The 13,759-nt window shown below is 44.7% G+C and overlaps 1 protein-coding gene across 1 annotated transcript; it reads right to left on the bottom strand.

Moving 5' to 3' along the window:
- Nucleotides 1-1,231: 1,231 nt before the first annotated feature.
- LOC137425497 (protocadherin-10-like) lies at nucleotides 1,232-13,528 on the bottom strand. The gene is made up of 5 exons (XM_068113998.2): nucleotides 13,288-13,528; nucleotides 9,205-11,875; nucleotides 6,155-6,210; nucleotides 5,089-5,267; nucleotides 1,232-3,248 (listed from the first exon to the last, which is right to left on the bottom strand). The coding sequence occupies exons 2-5, from the start codon at nucleotides 11,800-11,802 to the stop codon at nucleotides 2,530-2,532; spliced, it is 3,552 nt and encodes a 1,183-aa protein (XP_067970099.1). The 5' UTR covers nucleotides 11,803-11,875; nucleotides 13,288-13,528; the 3' UTR covers nucleotides 1,232-2,529.
- Nucleotides 13,529-13,759: the final 231 nt, after the last annotated feature.

Below are 13,759 nucleotides of genomic sequence, written 5' to 3' on the forward strand. Positions count from 1 at the left end.
CTACTTTTCAATACATATTAAATCCGCCGAATGTTGTCTTTTTAGGTCGACCGTTGGTTTTTTAGGTTGATCATTGTTTTTTAGGCCAATCATTGTTTTTTAGGCCGGTCATTGTTTTTAGGTTGATCATTGTTTTTTAGGCCGATCATTGCTTTTTAGGTCACTCGTTGTTTTTTTAGGTCGATCATCGTTTTTTAGGTAGTCTTATGATACAAAGTGGAACCCGGAGGTGCAATTATTGTCTTTTGCCACGACACGTTTCGACTTGGCAAATATATAGTGGAGAGAGTTTGACCTTGTTTCCAAATCACAATGGTTATGTCTACCCCTTATAGGGTGGGGGGTATGTGAGAGGGAGAAGGAGTCTCTGTGTCTGTGGGAAGAGAACTCAGAAACCGTTGGATGCAGAGGCAGGTGTAATACCTGGGCTGAAGCATCTCAAACCTGTGAATGCCATGGCAACAATACGCTTTCCCCAGGTGGACTCACCTCTCCCTGAGGGAGAAGGTAGGAAAGAGTTTTAAGCCATTTTCAGTGTTTTTCAAAAGTAATTTCACTACACAACATACACAACCATGATATACCTCATGTGAAAGGTATTAGCAGGTGAGCATTCTGGCAACAAAAAAATCCCAGAGGGGGTTACTCCCTACCGGAAACAGCGCTTCTCCCCCCCCCCACCCCCCCCTCTATGTGGAAGCATGGCAATATCTTTTTAAAGGAGACAGGTACCCGATCTCCTCTTGGGGTTGGAGGTGGCCATTTTTACGGCATTCAGTGCATTTCTCGCATTTCAAGTAATGCTAGGTAGGTTACAAACAGAACGGCCCATTGAGAACAAGTATTCAGCTTGTTGCAATACGTAAAGCCACTCATATTAAGTCATCCAATTGCTTAGCGAAAGATGTGACTGCGCAAGATGGGTTTGATGGCAACATGATGCTTGTGTCGAGGAAGGATTATAGGAATGCGCATGAGATAGGAGTTTCACGTCTATTATAGCTCCCTGCTGTTGATCGAACGCTGAACCTCACCATATTTTTCACCTGCTTCCCAAGCCGGACTAGAAAAAGAAATCTTTGATGTCATAAACGATCTCCTTCATACAACGAAAAAGTAAAAAAAAAAACATAAATACATTGCCTGGAGACCCACACAATATAAGCTCTAAGCAAGCATCAAACAATCGTCAATTTGTGACTGCAATAAAAAGCGACAGCGGTCTGCAGGAAGATTACAAGAAATGTATTTTCAGTTATTTCATCTTGGTTAATTGGACACAACACTTTAATATTCGGGACACTCGATTCGTTATTAACACTGACCACCTTGAGATGTGTAAGCCATATAAAACATCGCGCTCTTGACGCTCATTGAAATGAAACCAGGGATTGTGAAGTTAAAAGTGGCACCAGATATTTTGATGTAAAACAGCAAAGAACACACATTAGTCCAATGTATGTAAATGTGCCTTTTAACCACCGCGGAATTCCCACGCACAAATGTGTAAAGCAAGCAAGATAATACAGCACCCTTAATCCTCAAAGCAACGTGTTGCAGTGAAACTCTACAGATTGATGATTAAAATTCTACGGGATGAATGTTAAATGTTTTTGTTTTTTTAATGAGTCTAAGTATGAGTTCAACTTGGCAAAGCGCCACCTGCCTTAGTCCTCTATCAGTGGTGCGCGTAACTCCAGGCGTGTGCCCTTGTGCGTAACTACAGGCGGGTCGCCTACCGCAGTGCCAGTGTGGCTACCATGAACACTCGACCCCAAAAGTTTGATCCCAGGCCTGTGTGGACACAATAACACCACTAGAATTCGGAGTTAGCCGTTTTGGAGATGCCATGAGAACGTAAGTTTCGTGTTTCCAAAGTGTTCGGCATCTACTGACAGCAGAGGCTGCTAATCTTTAGCACGACGAGATTGTCATCGACAAATGAAACTATATGAAAAATAAAATATGCTCCTAGAATTACCTTTTACACCGTTTTTAAAAAACATAGGATGTCCATTCTCTTTGGTCTACATTTTTCATGGTGTATCACTATGGACTGTAAAACGAAATATCTGGAATCACATCAGCATTCGCATTCACTGTTAGTATACCAACTGGAAAAGGCCACAGCTTTGAGATCCATTTAAAAGCAAAATACCCATTTGACGAATGTAACAGCATGTCTCAAATATCACAAAGACAAACCGAAAAAAATAAACTGTACATGGTTCTGCACACACGTTACAATTTTCATCGTGAAGTCACTTAGCATGTTTAACAGATCCGTGGAATATCCTGCAGCCTGGCCATCTGCAGCTGGAGAAACGTGCTCCTCTGTCGCCATGGTTCGTTTTCACTGACAGACTGGTGTTAAAAGTAGTCAATTGTGTCTGCACACTCTTCCCACTCCCTCCCGCTTCAGTATTCCTCTAACATATCCCACCCATTCATCCACTGCTGCAAGAGCAGCCGATTGCTAAGCATTCATTATTCACAGTTCGTTTCAGAGTCTGTGTACGACCATCTTTGTTACGATGCCGAGTCACGAAGAAGTTGCTCAATCTCGGCCACAACCTGAGTGGCATCGAGAACCTCACGGATCTTACGGCAAGGTTGAACAATCACAGGACTTGCCGACACCTCATCAGCTTCACCCTCCTCCAGCTCTGAGAAAGCCGGTTCAGGAATGGGTGCCAGTCGTCGGGGGAAAGACATTGAGGAAGACAGGGGCAAGTTGTGTGTTTGCGAAGGGCTGCAAGAAAGTAGTGAGGGTACAGGGTTGGAGCCTTCTTGGGCTGGAGACCCACTACTGCCATCGGCAGGGAAGGCTGCTTTCCCTGCGGAGTCCGCATGCCGTGGAGAACTCTGAACACCAGCAGTTGACACGGCTGGTGAGAACCTCAACGTACTTGGCCTGGAACCAAGCTGGGGCCAGTCGGCTGAGTATCCGCCACCTGTGTTATTTATCAGGTTGGCACCAGTGTTTGTCGCCACAGACGTGTCCATATCATCTTTGCCAAATGTAGAAAAAGTACGTCGAGGGAAGTCGCAGCGGTTGGGTGTAGCCCCGGAAGCCCCACAACCCCTATCCACAGCTCCCACTGGGGATGTTGAAAGAAGAACAGCTTCACGGCAAGGAGCAATACATGGCCTAGCCTCTGTTGAGGCAAAAGCTGGCATCCAACAGCGATCTGAGTGACCCAACACCTTGCAGTCAGGTGTGCAGTTTGAATGCACATCTCCTTCTCCTGCCAACATGTAGCCACAATCAACACTTAAAAACTCACTATTACACAAAATTCCTGCTGAGCACAATTCTTCCAGGCATAACTCATCTCAATAATAGCAAGGCCCTCAATACATTCAAGCCATGGGATTCACTATGATAATCCGGTTGCTGGAAATAAAGTGACACGCTCTCCCTGGAATTGGATGTTTTTATGTCTTCTGAAAATTGGGACTCCTGAGATTCCACCTATCAATTAGTATTTATCTTGGGAAATGATAGGTAATTACACAATCCTGTCTGGAAATTCCTATCCACATGTGTATTTTGGGTCTTAATATGTTAGGGTCTTGCAAATGAAGTTAACTTAGAACTGTGCAATGTGGCAGGTAAAGAACACAATTAGGGACACACAATAGCTGCTGGGAAATATCTGCATCCTCCATTAAGTGAAGGAGAATGGACGAAGTCAGAAGGGAGAAAAGCAGAAAAATTATACAAAATGTACCAAATTTTGAGGTGCCGACTTGCATTTGGAAGGCCTTTCGTGGCCCAACGCCGCTCCTGACAGATAACGGTATCAGAAATAGGCCAGGTCTAACTTTGAGTGCCAGATTAGAAAATCTAACAATATCAAATCAAAAAATCAAATCCAAAAAAAACAACAATTGCAAAATTCCCAGTGGGAAAATCCAAAAATCCACTCTCTCCTCTCGTGGCTCTATCGAGCAATTATTTATTAATATTGGGCAATTCTTCAATAATTGTCACTTTGGAAGTGTGCATTAAAACTAAGAAAACTTGACTTACAGTTTAATAACATATTAAGAGTGAAATTGCTATTTCAGAGCAATAAGTGATGGACTAGATGAATTTGTCTATATCCGCTAAGTACACATGGCCCTCTTCACATGGTCTGCTCTGTTGTTTGCACAGTATTTGGAGAAAGAACTGTCCATAAGTAATGATTGCTGTGCATTTTGGATTATAGGACAGAGGCGTAATTATTTATAATTGCTCTCTGCTGGGAATACACCCGCATGCATTTGTTACTGGGTGGTGCTTCTGCTTTAATTGTCACACCATAGCTACAAATACAGCTGGATAAAAGGAGATCACACCAAAACGTACTCGGAGAGAAATTCTGTCAATGACGTCGATATATTTTAAAGAGCATCCGATTTTATTCAGAAGCAAAAGCAACACCAAATTGGTATAAAGCTGCTATAAAAATTCACATCAAGCATACCTGTGTAGTCACACTGCCTCAGGCAAAGAAAAAATGTCTAAGCTAGGGTGCGAGCGAGGAAGCGTCACACTGAAAGTGAACCAATTTACCTTGTATAGAAAATTTGCACTTCCTTTTAGTAATTCATATCACTTCCCAAACAAGTTCAACAACATTTATGGGATCTATTTCGTGCTGTGAAGTAACCTAGTTAATCTTGTCCTACACAACCTCAGAAAGATTCTTGTGGTTTTTATTTTTGTGTCCTGCCAGCAGACTCCTATTAGTATAAATCGTATTACTAGATGGCATAAATTATGCTCTGTAAATCTGGCCGTTTTCCACTTTCCTGCTGGCGTCCAATGCGTTGGCATTTTAATTACGAGGAAAAAACTGCAGGGGTTGAACAGTGATTGAAGACTCAGGGGTTGAGGACTCTCACGGGCAAGTAATTGCAGTGTTTGAGGGGATGAAGCCTCCCCCTCACAATTCATGTGGTCAAAGAAAATGGAAGGGTAAAGCTCAATATATGGGATTACCTGGGTGGGTCAGAACAGGTGTCTATGAAGTTAGATGGGAAGAAGCGAGAGAAAAGCCACGAGGAGCATTTTAATGGCGTGAGAGTGGGTCATACCTTGGTCGTCTGGCATGACTGCACCAGGGTCTTCGGCGAGTTGCTGCGCTATCGCTGCGTCCCTTCCCACCATTTCGTTGTACGAACCCCGTGTTGTATCTTGGTCGCTGTCCCCGGGATCGCTGTCTCCATGACCGCTATCCTTGAAGCTCAATCTGTCAGCTTCTTTAAAAGTGTGGCTGCCAAAGATATTCACCCAGCCCCAGATACTGGTGAGCTAATTACTGATGCTCACCGCATCAGGATTCTCAGAAATGCTTGAGGCTGATTAAAATAAACAATAACTGCGTAACTGGATGTGTTCTGACTGTCAATGCATTATTAGCGGATTACAACATCAGAATCAAAGTACGCTCATCTTACATCAGTGCAATCCTCTAAAACATTTAATTCGACCTTTGATGGCAACATTATTCAGAATGATTTGTATCTTGTCAGACAGCCACACAAAGAACAGGGTAGCTTTTCTTTTATTTCTTCAAGGACAAAACATTAGGAAGGAGCTCTTGGTCAATTAAGTCATCTATCATGATGAAGCTGAAAGCACCAACTTCTGAATAAGGGGAACAACTTAAAAACATAAACAAGAAACTAGGAAGGAAGAAACCTATGAAGACCACTGAAAGATGTCATCATGAAACAAAATTAATTCATATATGAGATTAAAATGTGCCACACTCAATAAAAAAAAAAAATTGCATCTCCAAGGAACACATACTGCTCGTATAGATTTAATCCGAATTGGTAATTATCAATCAATCAATTTCTTATCTAGCGCTTTTCATTAAAATAATTTTTGGTCAAAATTCAACACAAACACGTGATGAATGGGTTTTGCTTGAGGGAGATTTTGGATTATGAACCAATGACAGAATGGTGATTGGATTGAAAGCCAAATTCAATCAAAGAGTAAAATAGTATTGAGAAGCTGTGAACATCTGCTGTGTTGCGTAATATCATGTACAGTATTGTGGAAGTGACGTATAAAATAATTTTGGGATTTTTTTGGTCAGATGAAGGAGGAAGTTGACTGCAGGGCTAATTGTTGGTTCGATTGGCAACATACCTCCTTGACTGCTGCCTGGTCGGTTGGTTCGTCGGTTCCAAAAAGTATCTGGGCCTCTGAGAACAATGAGATGGCGGGGAAAATGCATGTCAATTTAGCAAGGGGAACAAAAGTCAAATAGACATATACAAGAAGAAAAGGGCCTGGAGTCAATTTTTTATTTCATCAAAATTGCAATGAATCGTGTACAACATGTGAACAAAAAAACACTCCTGAACAACATTTCTGTAATATCTGATTGAAAAAAGACACACATCTAAGTGAATCAACCAAATTTAATTGAGGCAGCTGAAGTTACTGTAGCTCAGAAAAAGTCACCATTATTTCCCATCGTGTAGGATATTGGTGAATCAGTTGCGTCTCTACAACAACAGCCATTGCATGTTCAACGTATAATGACAATGGCAAGTGGTACTAGTTTTCTTTAATATAAAACAATACAATATTAAAGCAGGATTTGACCTCAAGACCTCTAAGATGAACCGGCAGTGCCATGACCAATGTACCAGTTCAGGTGCAAGGCTTTCACCTTTACCTTTTACGATAGATTGTTTTCAAACATCACCTTTGATCAGTCAACACTTTGTAGATACACCTATACTATTTCCTATCGTCATGTTCCCCTATCTGCAGCAATTCAACGTCAGGCAGAGTCCTATTATCGGACAATGCCTAAGCAACTCTTCCCTTTAGGAACAACCGTCAACATCTTTTTTGGTTAACAAAACCCAATTTAAAGGTAGTTTTTTGAACAAACATTGGAGCCTTACATTGATTAATTTAATCAGCAAGACTGGCATTATGAAAGCCAGGAAGTAAAAAATAATAATACAGAAACATGAGGAAAAGGATAGGTACTGCAATATATATATATATATAATTATATATATATATATATATATATATATATATATATATATATATATATATATATATATATATATATATATATATATATATATATATATATATATATATATATATATATATATGTGGTAAAATTACATGCCCAGACCAGGAATCAATCGCAGGTCCTCTGATGAACTGCACCAGCGCTCGCCATCTGAGTTATTGGAACGGTTCACCAGAGGACCTGGGGGTTCGATTCCTGGTCTGGGTGTGCAATTTTCCCCACATATGTCAATTAATTAGTTATAATCCTGTTCATTTATTTCAATGAATGAATGAATGAATGATCGTTTTAAGGCCATTTTCCCTGCGAGAGCAGGGGTTAGCCTCGCGGGCCCCATGACAATCATGGTTCCCTGTTTGAGGCAAATGTTTTTATGGCTGGATGCCCTTCCTGGCGCCAATGCTTAGTCGCCTCTTACGATGCGCAGGGATATGGTGTACCTATTCTAAACCGGGGTACACACCAGGATCTTTCATCCCAGCAAGCTGGTACTCAAATTGCCGACCTCGGAAGGATGACAGGTTGAGTCAACCCCCCTGGCGTTAATTCAGAGATCGACCGGGATTCGAACCCAGGATCCTAGGATCCCAAGCCGGCACCCTAACCGCTAAGCCAACACCAGGCTATATATATTATATATATATATATATATATATATATATATATATATATATATATATATATATATATATATATATATATATATATTAGGGTGGTCCATAGATATATGTAATATTTAATACTATTAAAAATCCATGCTCCACAAAGCTGCCCTTGTTCCTATGTTTATAAAGATCATATGAACCAAATATGAGGTCAATTGGAACTTATTTAGAGGTTGTTCAAAAAATAACATTTTTAATTTATCCTGTTTTTTTTCAGATGGCAGAAACTCGCAGCTCTTCCACAATTTGGTTGCTGGGCAAGTCTGAAAAGGAAATAATATGTGGGGGACTACCAACCAAAGGACACACATTTCAGAAAATGGTGTACCATCACATACAAGAACACCATACAGTTCGTGAAAGTGCTAAACTTAGTGTCCAAGCTGTGTGTGCATACTGGGAGAAAGCACGAATTCCAGTGCAGAGAGTGGATTCCTGTGAGCGCCAACTTTTGAAGTTGTATGATGCCTACAAACTCGTAAAGAAAAATAGAACCAATACATTCCAAAACTATAGAGTGAAGGAGCAGATGCTCAAAGATGATCTTCAATCCCTCTTCGATATCTCACCAAATGATGCGCTTGAGAAAATGACGAATGAAGAAGACAAAGCATTCCTTATCATGCAGCGTGAGGTTCCCTCAAGTTTATGTATGGGATCTGTGGACACCACTCTGGCAGTGAAGGAGAACAGAAAGCGTATCAGGCTTGAGAATGAAGATAAAAGAAAGAAGAAACATGCTGCTGAGACTCCAACAGCAATGCAATCTGTTCCATCAACATCGGCTGTGGTTGATGATGATGATGAGTCTGAGATTGAAAGCTCCGATTCAGGGGACAATTAATTCAAACTCCAAAGTCCATCTTCTGCCAAACAGGCGAAAAAGGCTCCCATCAAGGTGATCACTCCAGCAATAGTGGCAACTCTGGACAGAGTAAATGTCTCAGATCGGCGTGCTATGTTTGTGGCCAGTGCTTTTGCACAATCTCTTGGTCATACCATTGAAGACAAGTGCAAAAGCCAACAATAATAAATAATTTGAGTAATTGAAAATAGATAATTAGCTATGAATTGATGTATGTTGCTAAAAATTCTGTATCTTATATTAAAATGTGTCAACATTTTGAGCAACCTCTAGATATTGTCCAATCAAGCTCCAATTTTCACCACAAACTATTTTTTTCAATAGGAATAGGGGTAGGCTTGTGGAGAAATGAAAATCCAATCTTCAAATTTTTGGACCACCCTAATATGTATATTATATATATATACATATGGAATAAAGAAAAGTATGGGATGCCCGTTCTCTCTGGTCTATATTTCTCAATGTCTATCACCATGGAATGTAAAGCAAAACGTGTGAGATAAATAAATAAATAAATAAATAAATAAATATATCAGATGATACACTATAATCATACATGACTCACATAATTAATATTTAAGTTGCATAGACTATGTATTTTATTTACCTGTGCTGGAGCTGGGGGAAAGCCACCAAGAAGAAGGTCAGGTTGTCTTGGTGCTCCATTGAGAGCATGGCAAGGGAGGGGTCGACGTGGTGGCACAGCAGGGTAGGGAGTTGTTGCCTTGCAATAAAGGCTGTGTTGTTCTGTCGGGGTCTCTTCGGAGCGGCTGGCACCTCCGCTTGACTCAGATGGTAGGAAGGATTGATATTCATAAGTGTGTAGGGAGATGACGGAGGCATAGTCAGCATCAGGTGCTGCCTTTGTGGTCATGTCAAGCTCTCCATGGGCCAAGGTAGCATCGGCTTTGCGTGGACTTGGCTGACCACTTGTTTCTGCTGCTGCCCGACAGTTATATGTACGCATTTCCTTGTTCTCACGCTTACATCGGACAGCTATAAGTACCATGGCGATGAGGAGGACACAAGAGACAGCTCCCAGTGCGATAATAACGATGAACGATGTAGTGAAAGCACCGTCGGAGGCCCTTCCCACATCCTCATATCCTGTGACCCCTCGCGCACTCCCTCTTCGAGGGGCAGCAGTAACCAACACACGTATGATTGCGGTCGCAGTGAGTTGTGGCTCCCCATGGTCATTCACGAGCAAAATCAGCTCATGGTTGGCCTCACCAAAGGGTAGTACCCCTGTGGTTCTCAGTTCACCACTGTTGGCGCTGATTCGAAACAAGGCAGGCTCCTCCGATTGAGTCAAACCAAAGGTCAGTTGGGCATTTTCACCTTCGTCTCCATCAGTAGCACGAACAGTGGCTACAAGCGCACCCGCTGGACTGCCAGGAGCTATGTACACATCTGCTGTGTCATTGACATCCAGCGAGGGCTGCACGATTGTTGGAACCTCATCATTGGTGTCTCCTACAATAAGTGCAACAGCTGCGTCTCCTCGGAGTGGAGGTGTGCCATTGTCTTGTGCTTGAACGTGGAAATCCATGCGGTGCGCATGCTCATAGTCAAAGGCTCGAAGAGCATACAATGCACCACTTGCAGGGTTTATGGACACGTACGTAAAGACAGACATTCCATCAATTTGTGAGTCCACGATGGAGTAAGCTATACGTGCATTTTCTCCTACGTCTTGGTCGAGTGCACTAACAGAGCCCAAGTACGCTCCTGGAATGTTATTTTCTGACACGTGGAATTCATACAAAGAACGAAGAAAATGGGGGGAATTGTCATTCTCGTCCCTCAAACGCACAGTAAATGTTTTTGCAGAGACTAGAGGCGGAACACCCCCATCTCGAACCAGAACAGTTAAGTTGTACTCGGACATGCTCTCACGGTCTAAAGGGCCTGCAGTGACAAGCGTATAGTCTTCTCCGCCCTCCGATGTACGCAAGGCAAATGGAGGTCTTTCACCCCGCAACCCCGGGCCTTCTAACGTGCATGCCACTCGGCCATTGGCACCCGAGTCTTTGTCCGTAATACGCACGAATGCAACAAAAGCACCAGGCGTTGCACCTTCAGACACTGAGATGTAACTTTCACCGTTTTGTGCGAGCGTTAAAACGTGAATGTTTGGTGCATTATCATTAACATCTAAAACCTGCACCAGAACTTCTCCATGAACCGGAATGGAGTTGGGACCACGGTCACGTGCCTGCACATATATCTCGTAAGAGCTCGCCTCCTCGTAGTCGAGCACACCACGCAGGGAGGTTTTTCCCGATCGTGGATCCACCTGAAAGAGCTGTCGGACACGCGGAGATACGTGCGAACCGAGGGCATAGACAACCTCACCATTAGCGCCCTCATCTGGGTCAGTAGCGTTCAGTTGCAGCACAGTAGTACCTACGGGAGCATTCTCACGGACGCGTGCAGTATATACAGAGCGATCAAAGGTGGGAGCATTGTCATTCGAATCCAGAACCCTGATAGTCAGCATTGTGGTGCCGGTACGTGGAGGTTTGGCTCCATCCGTAGCAGTGAGCACGTAGCGGTGTAAGGCCTGAAGTTCACGGTCCATAGGCCGCCTGACTACGAGCTCCGGGGCACGAATTCCACCAGCAGCTGCCTGCACGTCCAGCGAAAAAAGTCCATCATCAGGCGAGAGTGAATACCCGCGCAATGAGTTTGCTCCCGCATCAGGATCAGAAGCACCTTCAAGCAGGAATCGGGTGCCCACAGCAGCGCTCTCTGTGATTTCAAGAAGAGTGCTGTCTGCTGGGAAGAACGGAGCATGGTCGTTGATATCCAGTATATCAAAGTGCACTCGAACCAACTGTAGTGGCTGATCCAGCACTGCCTCAAGCATAAGAACACACGAGCCAGTGCCAGTAGCTCTTGGACAGACGGATTCACGGTCTATCTTGTCGCGGATACGCAGTTCGCTGGTCTGAGGGTCAACACTCAAAAAGGCAGATGCGTTGTTTCCAGGAAGGCTGCGGAAATGACGAGCCTTCATCTCTGCCGGGCTCAGTCCTAGGTCCATGGCCAGGTTTCCAACTAGAACTCCAGAGGATTCTTCCTCGTGCATGGAGTAGCGCAGCTGAGATGCCCGAGCCGCAGCCGCACGTACCGGGCCGGCAGTGCACAAGAGGCCACACAGGTAGAGTGTCAGGAGGCTCGCGAGCCGAGACGCAGTCATCCTCCCTTCCTTCTCCTCCTCCTCCTCCTCTTCCTCTTCCTCTTCCTTTCGGGACGCGCTCGCACTGCGCCAACTGTAACGGCAGCCACAATAAGATGAACTTGACCACAGCGAGGCACTGTCGATGCGCCTTATTCAATAGAAGCTGGTCAAAAACTCTCTCTCTCTCTCTCTCTCTCTCTCTCTCTCTCACACACACACACACTCTCTCTCTATTTTCTCTCTCTCCTCTCTCTCTCTCTCTCTTCCCTCTCTTCTCTCTACTTCTGCTCTCTCCTTCTGCTCTCTCCTTCTGCTCTCTCCTTCTGCTCTCTCCTTCTGCTCTCTCCTTCTGCTCTCTCTCTCTCTCCTTCTCCTCTCTCTCTCTCCTTCTCCTCTCTCTCTCTCTCTCTCTCTCTCTCTCTCTCTCTCTCTCTCTCCTTCTCCTCTCTCTCTCTCCTTCTCCTCTCTCTCTCTCTCTCCTTCTCCTCTCTCTCTCTCCTTCTCCTCTCTCTCTCCTTCTCCTCTCTCTCTCTCTCTCTCTCCTTCTCCTCTCTCTCTCCTTCTCCTCTCTCTCTCCTTCTCCTCTCACTCTCTCCTTCTCCTCTCTCTCTCTCTCCCTCTCTCTCTCCCCGCCTCTCTTTCACACACACGCAAACATAAAACGTGATTATATGCAAGAGACGGCGTCCTCGAGCTGTAGCTCCCACCGCAGCCTTTCTCTGTGCACGCCGCACAAGTTGACCTTGGACAACCACCTTGGTGTATCTTCTTCTTTACAGCAAACTTTTTTTTACCCTTACTCCCAACGAGCCGCTTAGGCTAAATTACGCAGTCGACTAAGTCCGGCAGCGAGGAAGCCGGTTTTGTCGTTTACCCGCATGGCATATCGACCAACGCCGTGCAATGGTGCAGACAGTCTGCCCAGACACCTCTCTATACCCCACACCTGCCGGGATATTAATGCTCGAAGCCCGCACATTAAGCACAGTCCCTCTTCTGCTTAAGCACATCGAGTCCGCTTCGTCTCGTTGAAATGCTCTACATGGCGTCGTCCAATGGGACCCCGAGGGGGTAGTTTGTGCACGAATATAGAGAGCCGAGCGAGTTCACAGACTCAATGAATGGCCACTCTGGGCTTTAAAGCACACTCGCTTTAGCGAGCGCTATCGACGTCTTTGACTTCTGTTGCTCATTAACACCCATTGTTATGACGTGTGTAAGAGCGCGAGCTCTCGCAGGTCAGAAATAACAATTAGAAGGCAGGTTCCTAGAAATGCCAACGTCATCAGCGCGAAGTCGCTTTTACCTTTTGAGATTCCAGCAACTACTGAATATTCCAGCGATACCTAGACCTTGTCTACAGGCGACAAATGTCCCATGCATCTTTTTTTTCAACACATTTGTCACGAGCTCACGAAAGAATATTTCGTGCAGACTAATTACGGCATCATGATCCAGGTGTGCTCCTGGTCGCGCGCGGAGCGGACCCCGCGGGCTACTCACTCGTGTGTCCAGTACTCCGCTCCACGAGCATACAGAGCGCCGTGTCCCTTCCTCCGACCGAGCCGTTCCGCCGTCCTTCCTCGGACAGCCGTCGACAGAGCGACGCGCTCCCCCTATATCTTTGCTTTTCTCGGACAAACCGGGCAGGACACGTAGGACACACGTCCGCCCGCCACCTGACAGCTCCTCACTTGCCAGCGAGACTTCGCGGAGGGAATTCAAATCGAGATGCGCCGTGCGAAGCGTTTTAGCCGACGTCTCCAGCCTATAGTGCCAGCGAGATCTTGCAGACAGCCAATGAACGACCGACGTCCGATCGAAAGCCCGCCCACTTTTGTTTCCACGCCTATTGTCTCCGCCCACTCGCTCCGATGCCATCTGTCACGGTGAGGGCCGATTGTACGGACGAGGTTCGGGTGAGTGATGAATGGGAATGCGCACGGAACTGCCACCCGGTGTCGCATCGAAAGGA

Source organism: Myxine glutinosa, chromosome 4 (assembly GCF_964187855.1).
Source record: "Myxine glutinosa chromosome 4, kmMyxGlut1.1, whole genome shotgun sequence".
Lineage (NCBI taxonomy): Eukaryota > Metazoa > Chordata > Myxini > Myxiniformes > Myxinidae > Myxine > Myxine glutinosa.